The sequence below is a fragment of the Salvelinus fontinalis genome, chromosome 12 (assembly GCF_029448725.1).
Source record: "Salvelinus fontinalis isolate EN_2023a chromosome 12, ASM2944872v1, whole genome shotgun sequence".
NCBI classification, from domain to species: Eukaryota; Metazoa; Chordata; class Actinopteri; order Salmoniformes; family Salmonidae; genus Salvelinus; species Salvelinus fontinalis.
This window is the reverse complement of record NC_074676.1, coordinates 15,249,355-15,269,955: the sequence shown is the minus strand read 5'-3', so window position 1 is coordinate 15,269,955 and position 20,601 is coordinate 15,249,355. Positions and strand designations below refer to the sequence as shown.

The 20,601-nt window shown below is 43.3% G+C and overlaps 1 protein-coding gene across 4 annotated transcripts in view; it reads right to left on the bottom strand.

Moving 5' to 3' along the window:
• LOC129866865 (bile acid receptor-like) overlaps positions 1–20,333 on the bottom strand; it is a 29,878-nt gene extending 9,545 nt beyond the window's left edge. For 2 of the 4 annotated variants that reach the window (XM_055939867.1, XM_055939870.1), the window contains exons 1-5: positions 20,143–20,333; positions 16,481–16,664; positions 10,886–11,263; positions 8,373–8,513; positions 5,546–5,688 (exon numbers count right to left, since the gene is read on the bottom strand). In XM_055939867.1, coding sequence (XP_055795842.1) covers positions 5,546–5,688; positions 8,373–8,513; positions 10,886–11,263; positions 16,481–16,577 — 759 coding nt within the window. In that variant the 5' untranslated portion in view covers positions 16,578–16,664; positions 20,143–20,333. Of the gene's footprint in view, positions 1–5,545; positions 5,689–8,372; positions 8,514–10,885; positions 11,264–16,480 lie in introns of all 4 variants that reach the window. The other 2 variants (XM_055939869.1, XM_055939868.1) reach the window with 2 other exon arrangements.
• Between the last annotated feature and the right edge of the window lie 268 nt (positions 20,334–20,601).

The following is a 20,601-nucleotide window of genomic DNA, read 5'->3' as shown; positions in this document are numbered from 1 at the left end:
CTGTTTATGTCTCTGTTTTGGTTTGGTCAGGGCGTGAGTTGGGGTGGGCAGTCTATGTTTTGTGTTTCTATGGTTTTCTATTTCTATCTTTTGGCCAGGTATGGTTCTCAATCAGGGACAGCTGTCTATTGTTGTCTCTGATTGGGAACCATACTTAGGTAGCCATTTTTTCCACCTGTGTTTGTGGGAAATTGACTTTGTTTAGGGCACATAGCCTTTGAGCTTCACGGTTTGTTTTGTATTGTTTATTGTTTTGTCGGCGTCATTTCTAAAATAAAGAGAAAATGTACGCTTACCACACTGCACCTTGGTCCTCATCTTTCAACAGCCGTGACACAGGGTCACAAGCTTGGCGGTGAGCTTGGAGGGGACTATGATTTTGAACGCTGAGCTGTAGTCTATGAACAGCATTCTCACATAGTTATCTCCCCTCTTATCCAGGTGTGAGAGGGTAGTGTGAAGTGCAATTGAGATTGCATCATCTGTGAATCTATTGGGGCGGTACGCGAATTGGAGTGGGTCCAGGGTGTCTGGGATGATGGTGTTGATTTGTCTCATGACCAGCCTTTCAAAGCACTTACAATTGACAGATGTGAGTGCTACAGGGCGATAGTTATTTAGGCAGGTGTCATGACTGTCCTGTGAGGATCCGAATACTAGAAAAATATTCCTAACAGAAAACGTGGGGAATGGTCAGTGGTGATCTAAGTAATAATAATGTCATATGGGTTGTTATTTTGTGATGTCATAATTGTTTTTATAAAGGATATACTGTAACTTGAAAAGTATATACACTATCCCACTGTCACACCCTGGCCTCTGTTATATTGATTTTCTTTATTAGTTTAGTTAGGTCAGGGTGTGACATGGGGGATGTTTGTGTGTTTTGTCTAGTTTAGGGTGTGTGTATTGTTTTTAGTATGTATGGGGTTGTGTTCAGTGTAGGTGTTTATGAAAGTCTATGGTTGCCTGATTTGGTTCTCAATCAGAGACAGCTGTTTATTGTTGTCTCTGATTGGGAGCCATATTTAAGGCAGCCATAGGCTTTAGGTGTTTGTGGGTAATTGTCTATGTTGAACATTTGTAGCTTGTGTATGCACTTACGTTTGTAGCTTCACGGTCGTTTGTTGTTTTGTTTTGGAAAAGTGTTTGTTTCGTGTTTCGTCATCTTTAATAAAAGAAGATGTCTTCATATCCCGCTGCACCTTGGTCCGCTTATTATGACGATCGTGACAGAATTACCCACCAACAAAGGACCAAGCGGCGGAATAAAAAGCAACAGCAGCGATCGCAGGATTTCTGGACATGGGAGGAAATCCTAGACGGGAGAGGACCCTGGGCACAGCCAGGGGAATATCACCGCCCCAAGGCAGAGATGGAGGCAGCACGGCGACACGGTAGGAAGCCCGAGAGACAGCCCAAAAAAATTCTTGGGGGGGGGGGAACTTGGAGCAGTCGGCGAAGTTGAGGGGTGAGTCTGAGATTGTCGAGGAGTTATTGGACAGATTGGAGGAGAGTGAACAAAGGGGAGATTATGAGACATTCGAGGAGTTGTTGACGAAATTGGAGGAGAGTGAAGAGAGAGAGCTGTTGATTTGGCAGAGTATGCATGGCATTTTCCCTGAGGAGCGTGTTAGCTGTCCGATGCCACCTGTGTCAGTTCCTCGTACTCAGCCTGAAACTTGTGTTAAAGTTCTGGAAGATTTGATGCCGGCTATACACACCAGGTCTCCAGTACACCTTCACAACCCGGTGTGTCCTGTTCCTGCTTCTTGCACTCATCCTGAGATGCGTGTCCCCAGCCCGGTACCACCAGTTCCGGCACCACGCACTAGGTCTAATGTGCGTCTCCAGAGCCCTGTACGCACTGTTCCTGCTCCCCGCACTAGCCTTGAGGTGCGTGTCTCCAGCCCATTACCACCAGTGCCTACACCACGCACCAAGCCTCCTGTGCGCCTCCAGAGTCCTGTGTGTCCTGTTGCTGCTCCCCGCACTAGCCCTGAGATGCGTGTCCCCAGCCCGGTACCACCAGTGCCGGCACCACGCACCAAGCCTCATGTGCGTCTCCAGAGCCCTGTACGCACTGATCCTTCTCCCCGCACTCGCCCTGAGGTGCATGCCCTCAGCCTGGGACCACCAGTCCCGGTACCACGCACCAGTCCTATAGTGCGCCTCGAGAACTCAGTGTTCCCTGTTCCTGCTCCCCGCACTAGCCTTGAGGTGCGTGTCTCCAGTCCGGTACCACCAGTTCCGGCACCACGCACCAGGCCTACTGTGCGCCTCAGCAGGTCAGAGTCGGCCGTCTGCCCAACGCCGCCTGCACTGCTCGTCTGCCCAGCGCCGTCTGAGCTGCCTGCCTGCCCAACGCCATCTGAGCCATCCGTCTGCCCAGCGCCATCTGAGCCATCCGTCTGCCCAACGCCATCTGAGCCATCCGTCTGCCCAGCGCCATCTGAGCCATCCGTCTGCCCAGCGCCATCTGAGCCATCCGTCTGCCCAGCGCCATCTGAGCCGCCCGTCTGTCCCGAGCCGTCAGAGCCGTTCGTCAGCCAGGATCCTCCAGAGCCGCCAACCAGCCAGGATCCTCCAGAGCCGCCAACCAGCCAGGATCCTCCAGAGCCGCCAACCAGCCAGGATCCTCCAGAGCCGCCAACCAACCAAGATCAGCCAGAGCCGCCAGTCAGCCAGGATCCGCCAGAGCCGCCAGTCAGCCATGACAAGCCAGAGCCGCCAGTCAGCCATGACAAGCCAGAGCCGCCAGTCAGCCATGACCAGCCAGAGCCGCCAGCCAGCCATGACCAGCCAGAGCCGCCAGCCAGCCATGACCAGCCAGAGCCGTCAGCCAGCCATGACCAGCCAGAGCCGTCAGCCCGCCATGACCAGCCAGAGCCGTCAGCCCGCCATGACCAGCCAGAGCCGTCAGCCCGCCATGACCAGCCAGATCCGTCAGCCCGCCATGACCAGCCAGAGCCGTCAGCCAGCCAAGATCCGCCAGAGCCGTCAGCCAGCAAGGATCCGCCAGAGCTGCCAGCCAGCCAGGATCCGCCAGAGCCGTCAGCCAGCCAGGATCCGCCCCTCAGTCCGGAGCTGCCCCTCAGTCCGGAGCTGCCCCTCAGTCCGGAGCTGCCCCTCCGTCCAGTGGCGCCCTCTGGGATGGTATTCAGTCCGGGACTCGCCGTTCCAAAGGCGCCACCAAAGCGGTTAGTGTCTATGGTGGAGGGGGGTCCACGTCCCGCACCCGAGCCGCCACCATAGGAAGGCCCACCCGGACCCTCCCCTTCTGTGTCAGGTTTTGCGGCCGGAGTCCGCACCTTTGGGGGGGGGGGGGGGGTACTGTCACACCCTGGCCTCTGTTATATTGATTTTCTTTATTAGTTTAGTTAGGTCAGGGTGTGACATGGGGGATGTTTGTGTGTTTTGTCTAGGGTGTGTGTATTGTTTTTAGTGTGTATGGGGTTGTGTTCAGTGTAGGTGTTTAGGAAAGTCTATGGTTGCCTGATTTGGTTCTCAATCAGAGACAGCTGTTTATTGTTGTCTCTGATTGGGAGCCGTATTTAAGGCAGCCATAGGCTTTAGGTGTTTGTGGGTAATTGTCTATGTTGAACGTTTGTAGCTTGTGTATGCACTTACGTTTGTAGCTTCACGGTCGTTTGTTGTTTTGTTTTGTAAAAGTGTTTGTTTCGTGTTTCGTCATCTTTAATAAAAGAAGATGTCTTCATATCCCGCTGCGCCTTGGTCCGCTTATTATGACGATCGTGACACCCACCTTAATGTTGTATATTCAAAATTATGAACCTATTTTTGTTAAGTTAGGAATGTGCTTTTAGGATCCATAAGAGAATTTGTCTCTTTTAAACTTTGCACAGTAAGTAGACACACCCCGAGTGAGGTGAGAGTGTATCAGCCTGACGGAACCATCCCTTTCGACTAGGAAGGGTAAAGGATTGGTAAAAAAAAGGATTGGTAAAGAAATTTACATTTAGACCAGAACATCGCCAGACTGCAGCTGTGTGTGTAAAGTGGTTGGAACCCTGAATACCAACACGAGATTGAGAAGAAAACTCCCCTCAGACAATCACTGTTACAGCTGTGTAGCTGTCCTAGGAAAGTATCTAGAAAAGCAAATTTAAGTGGGACTATTCTACTACTCATCAAACCAGCGTAATCTGCTACTCTCATCACCCCACTGGTACCATCGACACGGCTGGCTGGCCTATCTTCCAAGGAGTATCTTACAGAGTGAACAATAGTAGAAGCCGATGGGGAGGACCCCTTTTGGACAATCAGAGCCTTACAAGCGTGCCGCTGAAAGGCCCAACACCCTTCCTAAGGAGGGCTGGTTCCGACAGTGATCCACTGCGAACGAAGGCCTTTAAACGTAAATACATGAATGATTTCTTACTCCAAACGGGCAGCCGTTCGCGTGCAAAGAATATGATTACTGTGAGAGTAGTTTCCTAAAGTGTATCAACGATAAGTGTCTCTGTCACGACTTCCACCGAAGGTGGCTCTTCTCCCTGTTCGGGCCTACTAGCTGCCACCGATCCATTTTTCCTTTTCGTTTGTGTCTGTCTGTTTTGTTTACACCTGTGTCCTATTAGTTGATTTCGGTGGGTTTATTAACCTCCTGCCTGCTAGTCTTTGTGTGGGATTGTTTGCTGTGGTTACGTCGTTTGGGCGTGTTCCCCCCCATGTTGTTGTTGAGTTGGAACTACTTAATAAAACGATTGTGCCACTGGGACTTCCTTGCTCTCCTGCTCCTGATTCCTGCACCTCCCTCCTAGGAGGCACGTCTCTTTCTCTCTCTCTCAATCTCTCTCCATGTCATTGTGTAAGAAGCAGCCATATGTTGTGTCGGTCTTGTAGGGATCTTTCCTAATGTATTAAGTGTGTATGTTTATCCTGTGTTATCATTTAGTTAGCTAGTAAATAAATAATTAAACCAATTTGTGTTGTACTGAATCATAAGTAAGGCTGGGGTTTTTTCAGATGCAAGAGGTTACGACTGTTCAGAATGATGATATGATAAGAGGTTGTGATTAATGTGTTGACTGTTTTATGGATGTAATAGGTCATTCTTTAAACAGCTGCTCTCGTGGTGCCCCAAATTCCTAATGAGTTAATTGTTACATGATTCATTTAATCGGGTAACAATTTAACATAGTTAGTTGATAAGATAAATAACAGTCATCAGATTAATTAAAGTAAAGTCACAACACAGGTTACCTTGGAGTTCTCGGGAATATAGACCATCAAAGAAAAGCTACTTTTCTAATATATATATATTAATATAAATATAAAAAATATAAAAAAAATATTTATATATATATATATATATATATATATAAATATTTTTTTTATAAACAAAAGAAGGTCATTCAGGAAATGGTTCATTTGTCTTAGTCTATAAACATCTAACACCATTTTCTAGTAAATCATTTTCTAATAAATAACGTTCTGTATTTAGATTCCTTCATTGGGAATCACTGCCACAAATTTTGAAGCACAAAACAAGATTCTAAAGAGCAAAAAGGGGAGCTTTTACCTTTGACAGTTTGGTGGTGGAGGTGACCTGTTTGCTGTCTCCGTTGTCTCCCCCCTCTGTCTCGTCCCAAGTGGACTCTCCTGGGGAGGCCTTGGTGTTTTTCCTCAGCCTTTTAGACTTACACTGGATCTCTGTCAGCAGACCTGTGGGCAGTGATGATGGGTTCAAACACAATGTGTTGAAGGAGAATTTCACCCCTACTTGTTCAATAGTGATTCTCTTTGTGAATGCACTGTAGCCAGCCAGAAAAGGCCAATGATACAGCAAGGCGTTTGATATTTTTTTAAATTGGCTTTATAGTGTAACTATGGGTTTGAGAAAGTTATTAAGCATGTTTTGAACATTAATTCTCACCTAAGGTAAGAGGTTAGCTCAGATGTAAGCTTTAGGGCCTAACTGTACACATGCCAAATAAACCTACCCACCAATCACCAAATTCTTTTGGGAACAGGCAGAAAAACTTAACATCAATCCACAGAGGCAAAAAGGACAATGTCGGAGTTGAATCCAATAAGAGAAGAGCTGCGAAAGGAGAGTTTAAAATAAAGAGAAGGAGGACCAGAAAAGGAATGGTTTGGTGAAGTGGAAAAAGAGGATGATAGCAGTGCTGCTATATTATGTGTGATGATTGTGAGGCGCTATACAAATTTAACAGTCACAAGACGGGGACTTCCGATCGGCCTATGGCACGTCAAGGGAACTGTAGCCTACTGTTCAGATGGGTTAAATGGAAACTGAAATGTGGACACTGCCTGTAGGTCTATAACCCCTCACATAGCCTTAATATGAACTACTGCAGAATTAAGCATTTCTTGCTGTAAAATGATACACCAAATGTATGCCAAATTTTGACTCGAGAACAGGAGTGGAGAAATATGATTTCTTTCTTTCAGCATCTTGAGAGAATGTGAATGCTCATTTAGCACCTCTACAGACGGTATCTATCTTTATCAGCATCATAAAAGCTGATAGTATTTCAACCACATTAAATATGCATCCAAGCCGAACTGAAATCTTATCAGAAACATGTTGGGTCGTTTTCACAGCTCTCTATTTCCTTACAACCGGTCAATCTGATGTCATATGCAAATTTTGCACAGAAAATCTTTCCAGTATTTTTTCAGTTATTGCATTTTCTCCCGGGTCCCTAAACTTATTTTCTCAGCGAAAGAAGATGAGAGAACTTTACCGGTGTCAAATAAACTGAAGCATTCATTCTATCGATTTTACATTACTCTGGTGAACAAGGGGTCATTTAATCTTCTAGGGCAACATATAATGACATAAGAGAAGCTGCACGTATCTAATTATAGACAAGTTGCCTACCAAAGCAGAAATATATCTAAATCAGGCCCAAAAATCGTGCACCCCCTGTCAAAAAATTGTTCTGACGTCTTTGACTGTAGCCCATTTTCTATATTTGCGGTTTAGGGTCGGGTGCAAGCCTCAGATTTTCACTTTTTCACATATAGTCGGCCGTTTGTGGATGGCTTATTAGCAATTGTGCGCAGGTGTGGGTGAACAAACAGCTGACTCCCCGCACCACAAACAAACCAAAAAATGTTACGTTGGTAAAGAGTTTGTGGTACTGTGTACAGTATGTCCAATATACCATGGCTAAGGACTGTATCCAGGCACTCTGTATTGTACGGTACATAAGAACAGCCCTTAGCCATGGTATATTGGCCATATACCACAACCCCTCATGCCTTATTCCTTAATTATACAACTCCTGTATTTTACGCAGTGAGTATGTTAATGGTGAACTCCGTCCTCCTGCTCTCCTTGCCTGATTCTCTAAATACACCCACTAATTGGGTCTCTTTGGTGGTAGGATTAGGCTGTCTTTTTGATCAAGATTTACACCTTCATTTCCCCATTCTTCTTTTGTTTCTGCAAAAATACCTTATCTTCTAGTTGACTCTCTCTCTGCCTCTCCCTCCCTTGAATAGCAACAATGGTGAGACCTTTCTGTTGTGAGCGGTATGACACACGGTCCCTCAGTGAAATTCAAAAAAGTTGTCAGAATCCAAAATGAAAGTTCTCTGCTATGATCTGAGAATGTCCCCAGTGCATTGAAAGAAAAGAATTATGATATCATACAGTCTGAATAGATAGTCAGAGAGTCAGGCTCACAGCTAGACACATGTCAATCTGAATCAAATACTGAGAGTGAGTGACTGTTTAACCATGTCATTTATATGGATACATGAATGGTAAATGGATACATGAACAGTAAAATGCAATACTATTGAAGATATGCCCTGCAATTTATTATATTGGGAAATAGCAGGTGTACTTCTTAAAGGTCCTCTGAGATGTGCCAGTGCTTCAGTTGAATTAAAAGAAAGGGGTTGAATATACATTTTTGTACGGGCAGGCACTATGGTACCATGTACCACGAGTTATTAAAACCTGCAGTGTAGTCTCTCAAGTAATAAATGCACATAGTAGAATATCAAAGAGCTGGTGTTATTACCAAATTCATTTCCTGTCATTGGCAAGATGATCTTTTGCACATAAGAAATAGCAATATGCTTAGCGATGCAGTAGGAGATCTATGCATCTGCAACTACATGGATTGTGGAGTAAAGGCCATCAAGAGGGAAGAAACATGGGGTTTCCTTCAAATGTCATGACCACCTTTCTTGTTGAATCTTTCAGTAATGATGGTTTATGGTTTCCCTTGACTCTTGGTCCCTTTCCTTATCAATAAAACCAGCACCTCACAGACTGTACCATCAAGTGTGACATAATAGGTACAGTATCCCATGATGATAAATGGAGAGATGCCAACAGCTGTTGGCGTGAGTGCTGATATACTCACATTCTGCCAGCATGCCCATCTCCTTGCACTTCCGGAGACGACACTCCTGGCACTTCCTGCGCATGTACATGTCCATCTCACAGGTCCCTTTACTCTTGCACTTGTACACAGCGTTCTTTGTGATGCTCCGTCTGAAGAAGCCTAAAGGCAATGATCAGAACAATTACCCAGTGACCTTAGTCTTTGGTCATATGATGAAATACTAGTGGTATTATGTACTGTAGAGCAAATAACACCACTACAGATGCAGGATCTTCATTTGATCACTCTTTTGTTGCTGAGAATTTGGAGATGAGCTTTGTGATTTAAATAAATTCACTGAAAACCCACACTAACACAGTTATATTGCCAGTATTGCACTTTTCATGTAGCCTACTTTTGCCCAACTATCATAACCTAACCACCGATCAAGCAACATTATGGATTAATGTTCAAATCCTGTAGCTGGATTATTTTCCTGTAACAATATAGGTCGAATTAGGATCTGTATGTGGTAGAGGAGGACCGTGCCTTGGATCTGATAAGCTGACAAGCCTGATAACCTTACCCTACAAACCCTATGACACGATACAGGTACACGGTCTCCCATAAATAAAACCTCTAATGGAGTGATGGCATTGGTTTGTGGCTGATCTATGCCCTTGGTCTTGACCTATTCCCAAGGGGTGCTTTAAACCATTAACATGAACCCCTTTCAAAAGTGCCACACAGTGTACAGTCCAGCTATGCACTCCGTAAGGCAATCAAACAGGCAAAACGTCAGTACAGAAACAAAGTGGAGTCGAAATTCAACTGTTCAGACACGAGACGTATGTGGCAGGGACTCCAGACAATCATGGATTATAAAGGGAAAACCAGCCACGTCATGGACACCGACACATTCTCCCGCTTCAAGGAAACACAGTGCTCCAGGCCATCACACTGTCAAATAGTCACCACTAGCCGGACTCCGCCCAGTATCCTGCCCTGAATTTCAGAGTCTTGGTGGTTCCAAACTTCTTCCATTTAAGAATCATGGAGGCCACTGTGTTCTTGGGGACCTTCAATGCTGCAGAAAGGTTTCGGTACCCTTCCCCAGATATGTGCCTCGACACAATCCTGTCTCTGAGCTCTACGGACAATTCCTTCGACCTCATGGCTTGGTTTTTGGTCTGACATGCACTGTCAATTGTGGGACCTTATATAGACAGGTGTGTGCTTTTCCAAATCGTGTCCAATCAATTGAATTTACCACAGGTGGACTCCAATCAAGTTGTAGAAACATCTCAAGGATGATCAATGAAAACAGGATGCACCTGAGCTCAATTTCGAGTCTCATAACAAAGGGTCTGAATAGTTATGTAAATAAAGTATTTCTGTTTTTTATTTTTAATACATTTGCAAATAAAACTCAAAACCTGTTTTAGCTTCGTCATTATGGGTTATTTTGTGTAGATGGATGAGATAAATGTGTTATTGTATCCATTTTAGCATAAGGCTATAACGTAATAAAATGTGCAAAAAGTAAAGGGGTCTGAATACTTTCCGAATGCACTGTATATATTTATATTGCGCAGTCTGACATTGCTCATTCGAATATTTCTATACTTCTTAATAATTGTATACATTTTGGGGATTTGCGTGTATTGTTTTGTATTGTTAGGTATTACTGCACTGTTGTAGCTAGAAACATAACATCTGCAACATATGTATACAGCACCAATTACATTTTATTTCTACACTAACTACCAGTGCGAGAAAGATGCCCCCAAAGAGCCTTATTGGACTGGTTCCATACAGTGGGCACACACTCGATAGCTTGGAACAGCTAATTAGACATTCAAGTGCAAGGAGATGAGTACAACGACACACATTAACATTGCTTAGCTCCGGGTTCCCTACGCCATTATGGAGTGGAAGACTTAGAGGGAGCTATATCCGGAGGGTGAACCGACGAGAGACAACCGAACCTCAAACCTACACTCAGATAAGAGGCAGGGGAGCCCAGTGACCGCAACCCATAATACCCATTCACCTGAGGATTTACAAGAAATAGAGTAGAAATGCTGTCATTAAGAAAGTTGGAGAGGTGTTGTTGTGATTCTTCATGTTGGGTGTCACTGAGCTCGTCATTTTTACATGGAGACGCTCAGTAAAGTCATGCTGCTTACTCCTGACACCAGAGACAATTCATTCATTCATCCTCGTCATGACGAAATATCATACTGATCACCTTCTGGATGTTTGTCATACCAGTGGGCTACACTGTAGGCATCATATAACATTATAGAATCTCCCAACTATATTCAGACTACGATACTGTTCTAGCAATAGCTACGGATCAAAACCAGAAGTGATCAACACAGGCTTTTAGAAGAAGTGAGCCCATCCAAAGAGTGGTTTCTCAAGTGTTGAATGTAGAAGATGCTCTTATTTGGATCTATGTTGTAGAAGACGTTGAAGATCTGTAGTCCGTAACACTTCAATGTCTACAGGTATGATAAAGATGTAGCACACTTAACCACTGCAATTACCTTTACACCCCTCACAGGTGAGAGCGTTATAGTGGTACCCAGATGCCTTGTCCCCACACACCACACACAGCTCCTCCCCTTTGACCCTGCCTGCGTGGGAAGTGTGCCTGGTCCTCTTGCACACCGCAGGCACTATGGCGGATGCCTCTTCCATTTCAACATTATAGCTACCCTCCAGGGGTTCTTTCCTCAGTTCATAAATCTCTGTGGGTGAGTACCACTCCTCAACGCTGTATTGGGGGTAGTAGTGCTGATTGGAGTAGTATGGAGGGGAGGACATGGTGGGCTCCACCAAGGGGTATTGCATGTTGGGATAGTTGGTGAAGGATAAGACCTCTTGGTCCTGAAGCAAAGGGCTTCCTTGCTCTGCCAGAATATCTGAGAGGAGAAAAGAAAGACGCATAGATGAATTTATCGTATCACTGAATAGAAGTGTTGGTTAAAGTCAGCTTGGTTTCAGCATGGTTCAGAAAATCCACAATAGCTACACATTTCACAAGCCAATAACTCCTGTACTTTCCCAAGGATAGTGTAGTACGACTGTCAAAATCACTTTCCAGCTGTTACAGTAGTATTAGATAGTGACTTAATCTGAGTATTTAAACATTAACATAACAGGGGATAGTAACCTACATAAACCCAGTCATAAATAACCTCACACTCTTACAGAACACACTGTCACAGCAGATTGACGGGATGGCTTGAGCTTTCCAACAATTCTCCAAAGAGGTAATAGTACTTATCTTATTTATATTTTACATATAATAACATTTTACAATGCTTTATCATTAGTATCATAAATCATAATAATGATATTTGTATTATGTGGACATGAAACCTTGAAGGTTAGACGTCAGCTAGCGTTGGAACCATTTCATATCACTTTTATTCATTCAAATACGTTAAGGTTAAAGGAAATACTGGAACACAACAAGCTGCTGGAATGTAGCCGTACAGTTCTATAGGGTTGAGTTCATTCATACTCATTTTATAATACACATAATCCAAGCTGACACAATAAGATCGACAGGCATGAGATACTGACCTGAAGATCTGTTCTAATCTAGCAGACCCAGCACACCCAGGTCTCTCTCTCTTTCTCTGACCACCTGAAAAGTAATCCCCCTCCGCGGCTCTACTCTTACCTGTACTTCTTCTACCTCAGCATACCTCCCTCTATTATCTTTGGCAATGGAACTTCTCCAGAAGAATTCGGTACAGTAGTCTTAGAACAGAACACCTTGGTGCTTGTCTGAGGTATGACTTAGGAGTGCCAAATGGGAGCAAAGGTTGCCATGGCTACTTATTAACCTGACAGACATTTATGCCCATCATTACAGGTAGTTGGTTCGGTAATGTGCAAAGTCACTTTGACATCTGGCTTGCGTGACTGGCTGCTACTGCCTGAGGTGTAATGTGTGTCAGAGCTGGCCACTGGATCGCCTGATCCCAGATCTGCATGTGCCAACTCTCCTAACAATCATTGTCATGCCATATGTACAGTGGTGACCCGTCATTCACGGCAGGTTATGCAAATCTTTGAGTTAATAAAGTTGCATACAAATATGGTCTCTTTTTTGCATTCTTGAGAAAGGCAGCTTCAAGGTGTTTTAGCCTATCTTAGTGCTTTCTGTGGTGTTGATGGGGCAGCCAGTGGAAAATACAGAGCGTAGGGGTTAGTAATGTACTCTAGTTGCATCGTGATTGGCTCAGAGTTCTATCACTCATGGGGACACTGCGTCACCTCAAAGTCTACAAGGAGAGCTCGAAAATTCAAGCCTCTTGGTTGCTGCCATAGATATACATTAGAAGTGCCCATCCAAGATGGCTCAAGTTCATTGGCCACAGATAAAATGACATTAAAACACATAATATCTACCGTAGCTTTGATTGGACTGATCATGTCAACATCATACTTTCAAAAGCTTAGCTAGCAAGATAGACAAGCAGTCATCATCATGAATCAAGTTGACAATCGACTGGCAAACCCTTTTCAATCCTTGTCATATGAAGAGAAATTATAGATAAAACATATCAGTGCTCATCGGTCATTGGACATAAACATTACACAACAAGTTGGAAATCACAAATTCAACAATGAGTGGTTTGGAAGGAATCAGTGGCTAACTGCAAGCGTTGCAAAGCAATCACTAGCCTGCTATTCAGTGGAGTGGCTGTATGGTCCCAAGTCTAAGATTAAGGGTCTCTTTTCCAAGCTTAAAAGGATAAACATTCACATGCAACACCATCGGCCAGAAAAGGTTGAATACATTGGCCATGCTGTCAATCCAGCATGACTTCTGCCACGTTTAAAACAACTGGAAACTCGGAACTGGGAAATCTCAGACGTCAGTGTGTTCAAGACAACTCCTACTGGGAAAATACATTTTGAACGGTCATCCAACTCAGAATTCCAAGTCGGGAACTCTGGCCTCTTTCTAGAGCTCCGACCTGAAGATCACTGGCGTCATGATTCGACCTTGTTTCTTTCTGAGTTCCCACATGTCTAGAAAGCACCAAAAATGCAGAGAAAGACAGACTTTGATGACAAAGTTTGATGACTAAATTTGCCCACGAAGGACATCTGCGCCACCTTCCTGTTCAAGTGAGCATAGCACAACAAGGTGAGTCCAAAAATGTATTGTATGCTGCTGCATAAATGATGTTATACGCCAGGGAGATATGTATACTGTAGCTAAGAAAGTAGTACTAAGTGTATGTCGTGTAGTAATCTGTTGGTAGCACATGTGTCTCACCCTAATCATTTGGTCCCTTTCCTCCTCATAACTTAGCCTACTGTTCTGACTTGGTGGTGCACATGTAGCCTATAGCCTGTTTTAGAGAAATGTCGTCATCGAATATTGTATGAGCTTTCATTGTCTGCTTATAGGCCCCCTTTATTTATCCTACAGTTCTGACTTGGTGTACAGGGAGAATACTGTATGAACCATGTTATGAATTCTGTCGCTGTACATTTCAAAAGTGCTTCACAAAAAGTTCTATTGACTACGTCCATCTTAGCTCGCTCAGTAATGTCTTATTACGAATTACCTCTTATCTGCTCATCGTTCCCTAATGCCATAGTTTGTACATCTCAATTGTCAGTAGAAACTACATTAGTTTAAGAAAGTCAGCCATATCAGCTATGGTTTTTAAAAAGGCAGTAAACGAGGCTGAATTAACTGTTTTGCTGCCAGACAATGATAACCAGGTGTAGCGGTGTTAAGGAATCACTCCATTGTGCTGAAAAGAAAGCTCTGTGTCACGAATATCATCGAAGGTGGCTCCCCTTCCCGTTCGGGTGGCGCTCGGTGGTCGTCGTCACCGGTCTACTAGCTGCCACCGATCCCTTTTTCCCTTTTCGTTTGGTTTTGTCTAATTGTTTTCACCTGTTCCTTGTTGGGGTTTTGGGGTGGTTGTTATTTAAGTTCGATTAGCCCGCTTGTGTTTGTGCAGGCTTGTTCCTGTATTGTGAGAGGTGTTCTTTATTTATATGGGTTTTCCGCTGTCCAGTTTGATACCAGAGTGTACTTAGGTGGAGTGTATTACGCCAATGTTCAGCGTTACCTTTTGTACCTTTTTTGGTTGGACATTAAAGCGTGTTTTTCCCCGTATCCTCTGCTCTCTGCGCCTGACTCCACACCCATTCACTCTTTGAGCGTTACACTCTGCTGTTGGGACAGCTTTATGTAGGCCCTAACAGCACCGTTTGTCACCGTTATAGTGCAATTAATGTATTGTTTAGTGTTGTGTTGTGTAGTGGCTTTGCTGGCATGCATTACAAAAATAAGCAAATGCCCCACCAAGATATACCTGCAAAATGTGCCATTGCATATGCATATATTGCTACAGTTAAAGTCGGAAGTTTACATACACTTAGGTTGGAGTCATTAAAACTCATTTTCAAGCACTACACAAATTTCTTGTTAACAAATTATAGTTTTGGCAAGTCGGTTAGGACATCTACTTCGTGCATGACACAAGTCATTTTTCCAACAATTGTTTACAGACAGATTATTTCACTTATAATTCACTGTATCACAATTCCAGTCGGACAGAAGTTTACATACACTAAGTTGACTGTGCCTTTAAACAGCTTGGAAAATCCCAGAAAATGATGTCATGGCTTTCGAAGCTTCTGATAGGCAAATTGACATCATTTGAGTCAATTGGAGGTGTACCCGTGGATGTATTTCAAGACCTACCTTCAAACTCAGTGCCTTTTGCTTGGTATCATGGGAAAATCAAAAGAAATCAGCCAAGACCTCAGAAAAAAAATTGTAGACCTCCACAAGTCTGATTCATCCTTGGTAACAATTTCCAAATGCCTGAAGGTACCACGCTTATCTGTACAAACAATAGTACGCAAGGACAAACACCATGGGACCACGCAGCCGGCATACCGCTCAGGAATGAGACACGTTCTGTCTCCTAGAGATTAACGTACTTTGGTGCGAAAAGTGCAAGTCAGTCCCAGAACAACAGCAAAGGATCTTGTGAAGATGCTGTAGGAAACAGGTACAAAGTATCTATAACCACAGTAAAATGAGATCTATATCGACATAACCTGAAAGGCCACTCAGCAAGTTAGAAGCCACTGCTCCAAAACCGCCATAAAAAAGCCAGACTACGGTTTGCAACTTCACATGGGGACAAAGATGGTACTTTTTGGAGAAAAATCCTCTGGTCTGATGAAACAAGAATAGAACTGTTCAGCCATAATGACCATCGTTATGTTTGGAGGAAAAAGGGGGAGGCTTGCAAGCCAAAGAACACCATCCCAACTGTGAAGCACAGGGGTGGCAGCATCATGTTGTAGGGGTGCTTTGCTGCAGGAGGGACTGGTGCACTTCACAAAATAGATGGCATCATGAGAAAGGAAATGTATGTGGATATATTGAAGCAACATCTCAAGACATCAGGCAGGACGTTAAAGCTTGGTTGCAAATAGGTCTTCCAAATGGATAATGACCCCAAGCATACTTCCAAAGTTGTAGCAAAATGGCTTAAGGACAACAAAGTCAAGGGATTGGAGTGGCCATCACAAAGCTCTGACCTCAATCCTATAGAAAATTTGTGGGCAGAACTGAAAAAGCATGTGTGAGCAAGGAGGCCTACAAACCTGACTCAGTTACACCAACTCTGTCAGGAGGAGTGAGACAAAATTCACCCAACTTATTGTGGGAAGCTTATGGAAGGCTACCCGAAACATTTTACCCAAGTTAAACAATTTAAAGGCAATGCTACCAAATACTAATTGAGTGTATGTAAACTTCTGACCCACTGGGAATGTGATGAAAGAAATAAAAGCTGAAATAAATATTTTGCTCTTCTTTAATTCTGACATTTCACATTCTTAAAATAAAGTGGTGCTCCTAACTGACCTAAGACAGGGAATTTTTACGAGGATTAAATGTCAGGAATTGTGAAAAACTGAGTTTAAATGTATTTGTCTAAGGTGTATGTAAACTTCCGACTTCAACTGCATATAGTACATTGCATATTATGTATTGCTTGACAAAAATAGTAGGAGGAGTTAGATGAAGCACATATAGTACTGATCTGGGTCCAGGCTAGTCACTGGAAATTGCTTACCAAAGAAGTGTGAGTTCTCGGACAATGGGAATCCATCGTTGTGTGGGATCTGTAGTGGTCCCACCACATTGACTTCGGGGCCCACCCACTCATTCATTCACAAATCTGGATGGACCTCAGCTCAGAATAAAGATGATGGAAGTAAATTATTTCCAGTCCAATCCTGTAGGAAACCAAGATACACCTAGACATAATGTTAGTGTGAGTTTTACATTTTGTTAAGCAGCTTTGTGATACAGTAGCTTACCTGTTAAATACTTCACAGACAACTCTTTAGCCCTTGCAAAAGTTTTCACACCCCTTGGATTTCTTCCCATTTTATTGTGTTACAAAGTGGGATTAACCAATTACAGTCCAAGCCCTGTCTAGGCCGGATATGTATAAAAATATTCCAAAACATGCATCTTGTATGCAACAAGGTACTAAAGTAATACTGCAAAAAAACACAAAGGAATATACTTTTTGGCTTAAATGCAAAGCCTTGTGTTTGGGACAAATCTAACACAACACTTCACTGAGTAACTGCCTCCTTATTTTCAAGCATGGTGGTGACTGTATCCTTGTATGTGTATGCTTGACATCAGCAAATACAGACATAGTTTGGGAGAGGAGTTCACCTTTCAGCAGGACAATAACCTACAACACAAATCTACACTGGAGTTGCTTATCAAGAAGACAGTGAATGTTCCTGAGTGGCCAAGTTACAGATGAAATCTGTTTAAATCTGCTAAATTACAGGTGAAATACATTTTATGCAATGGGTGGGTCTAATCCTCAATTCTGATTGGTTAAAACCGCATTCCATCCGATGTCTATTGCACAAGTTACCACCGGCTAAATCCATGATGCTAAAATGCCTATTTACTCTGTTCCATCTGACTGCGCAATCCACTGTCTCATCAGCCCAGCCAAGCAATTTATAAACTTGATCTTCACTGTCCCCTTTAGTTTTTCCACATTTTGTTGTGTTACTGCCTGCATTTAATTTGGATGAAATTGAGATTTTATGTCACTCGCCTACACAAAATACCCCATAATGTCAAACAGGAAATATGTTTTTAGAGAATTTTTACAAATGAATAAATAATGTAAGTATTCAAACCTCTTTGTTATGGCAAGCCTAAATAAGTTAAGGAGTAAACATTTGCTGAACAAATCACATAGTGAGTTGAATTGACTCACTCTATGTGCAATAATAGTGTTTAACCTGATTTTTTAATGACTACCTCATCTATGTACCCCACACATACAATTATCTCAAAGGTCCCTCAGTTGAGCAGCGAATTTCAACCTGTTACAGTATTTATACCCCTTGACTAATTCAACAATTTGCTGTGTTACAGCCTGAATTCAAAATTGATTACATAAATGTTTTTCTCACCCAGCCATTTTCAAGTCTTGTCATATATTTTTAAGCTGCAACTACTGTAGGCCACTCAGGAACATTCAACTGTCGTCTTGGTAAGCAACTCCAGTGTATATCTGGCCTTGTGTTTTAGGTTATTGTCCTGCTGAAAGGTGAATGTCTCCCAGTGTCTGTTGGAAAGCAGACTGAACCAGGTTTTCCTTTAGGATTTTGCCTGTGCTTAGCTCTATTCCATTTATTTATATCCTAAAAAAACTCCCTAGTCCTTGCCAATGACAAGCATACCCATAATATGATACAGCCACCACCATGCTTGAAAATATGGTACCCAGTGATATGTTGTGTTGGATTTGCTCGAAACATAATGTTTTTTGGGCTCCCGAGTGGCGCAGCGGTCTAAGACACTGCATCTCAGTGCTTGAGGCGTCACTACAGACACCCTGTTTCGAATCCAGGCTGTATCACAACTGGTCGTGATTGGGAGTCACATAGGGCGGTGCCCAGAAGCGACCGGATTTGGCCCAACATCGTCCGTCATTGTAAATAAGAATTTGTTCTTAACTGACTTGCCTAGTTAAATAAATAATAAAACAATTCTGTTCAGGACATGAAGTTAATCTCTTTGCCACATTTCTACTGTTTTACTTTATTGACTTATTACGAACAGGATGCTTTTGTTTTGGAATATTTTTATTCTGTACTTCTTTTCACTTTGTCATGTAGGTTAGCATTGTGGAGTAACTACAATGTTGTTGATCCAGCCTCAGTTTTCTCCTATTACAGCTATTAAGCTCTGTAACTGTTTTAAAGTCACCTTTGGCCTCATGGTGAAATCCCTGAGCGGTTTCCTTCTACTCCGGCAACTGAGTTAGGAAGGACGCCTGTCTCTTTGTAGTGACTGGGTGTATTGATGCACCATCCAAAGTGTAATTAATAACTTCACCATGCTCAAAGGGATATTCAATGTCTGCCTTTTTTATTATTAACCATGTACCAATTAGGTGCCCTTCTTTGCAAGGCATTTGAAAACCTCCCTGGTCTTTGTGGTTGAATCTGTGTTCGAAATTCACTGCTCGACTGAGGGACCTTACAGATAATTGTGTGTGGAGTGCAAAATCATGTTAAACCAGGGTCTCCAACAGGTCGATTGCAAGCTACCAGTAGCTCACAGCCCACCTATGACTAGCTCCCCAAACAATTCTGAAAGTACAATTTTCACATGTTCCACTGCAAATTGTCATTAACAAATCTCACAAGTATTAGACACTGCAAGCTCCCAGCTACTATCTAATCAATGCAACGCTGACATTACCCCACCCCCGGTTAGCCAATATTGGCTTAAAAAGCCAAACCTAACACAATAGCTGCCAATTAATTTCCAGAAATATTGCCCCTGTATGTCTGTGTGGTGCGCATGTATTTCTTTCACTTATTTCTGTGTGTAGCCAGTTGATGTGATAACCATCTTGTGGGTTGACAGACAGTAATTTCCCCAAAACCTTCTCAATTTAATGTTAACTGTAAAGTAGGCTTACCTGGCAGAAGTATATAATCAGGAAGTATATAATTTTTATCTATGACTTGGTATTTGCTCACTTTGAATGAGCAACAGCATTACAGAACCATCACTAGACTGGCACATTAGACAGCACATTTCTCAGTTGCTAGATTCACAATTAAAGGGCCATATGCACAATTAAAGGGGAATTACATAAAAAATCCTAATTTGTTATTTATCTTCCAGACCTAAAAAAAAATATTCAGATGTGATTTAAGCATTGACATGGACTCAGACTTCTTGTCTTGTGTTATGTGATGTTTCCCTTACTGCTGTAACCATAACCACAATGTACCCAACACAACAATTCCAAAACAATTATTCTGACGAGTATTCCCTTTAGGTTATATTCTGTATTAAATTAGGTCTGTTCCTGTGCAGTACATTCATAACTAAAGAGATCCTTGAGAGTTGCTAGTCTATTCCTCTGTTATCACAGTAAAATGAACACAGTAATTTCCCCAAACTTTTCCATGGACCTCCTGAATCTGTTACTGACTAACAGCACCCATGGCGACGTTAACTGACACCATCATGCAGTGAGCAGAGAGGAGGTAAATCACCATGTGAACCACTGGTTTTATAAATCGCACCTGACATAGCTTTAATTAATTAGCCAGGGCTAATTTCCCCAGAGATTAAACAACAGCCCACATGAAGACCCCAACAAGGGCCTCCAGGCCAGCTTGTCAGCCCACACAAAGAATCAACCTGTCCCTCTCTATCATTCGTTCTTACCGTATTCTTTCCTGTTGATTTCCCCAGTGTAAGTCCAGTCTAGTCCCAGCCTTCCCCCTCTCTCGCTGATCTCCACATTGTAATGTACAGCACCATCAATATTTGCTCATGAGCATCTAGCTGCTCCTGGCTGTCTGGGGTTGCAGCGAGAGTATGTGTGACTGGCTGGGGTCATTGAAAAGGGGACAGTGGTTATTAATTAAGCTGTCCATTCCTCTCCATGAACGCACTACCCCTCTTCCCTCCCCTCCCTCCTCCTCCCATCCCCCCAAAATCCTCCTCATTCAGCAAAGCAATCTGGCAGCCATGTGTACTCCCTAACACAGAGAAAACCAGACCAGCACCCCCCCCCCCCCCCCCCCCCCACCCCACAAGCACAGACACATGCACACAAAAGCGCACACACTAACACACAATCACAGGCAACCTGGTCTTGGATAAGGCACAAGTGATCAAGCA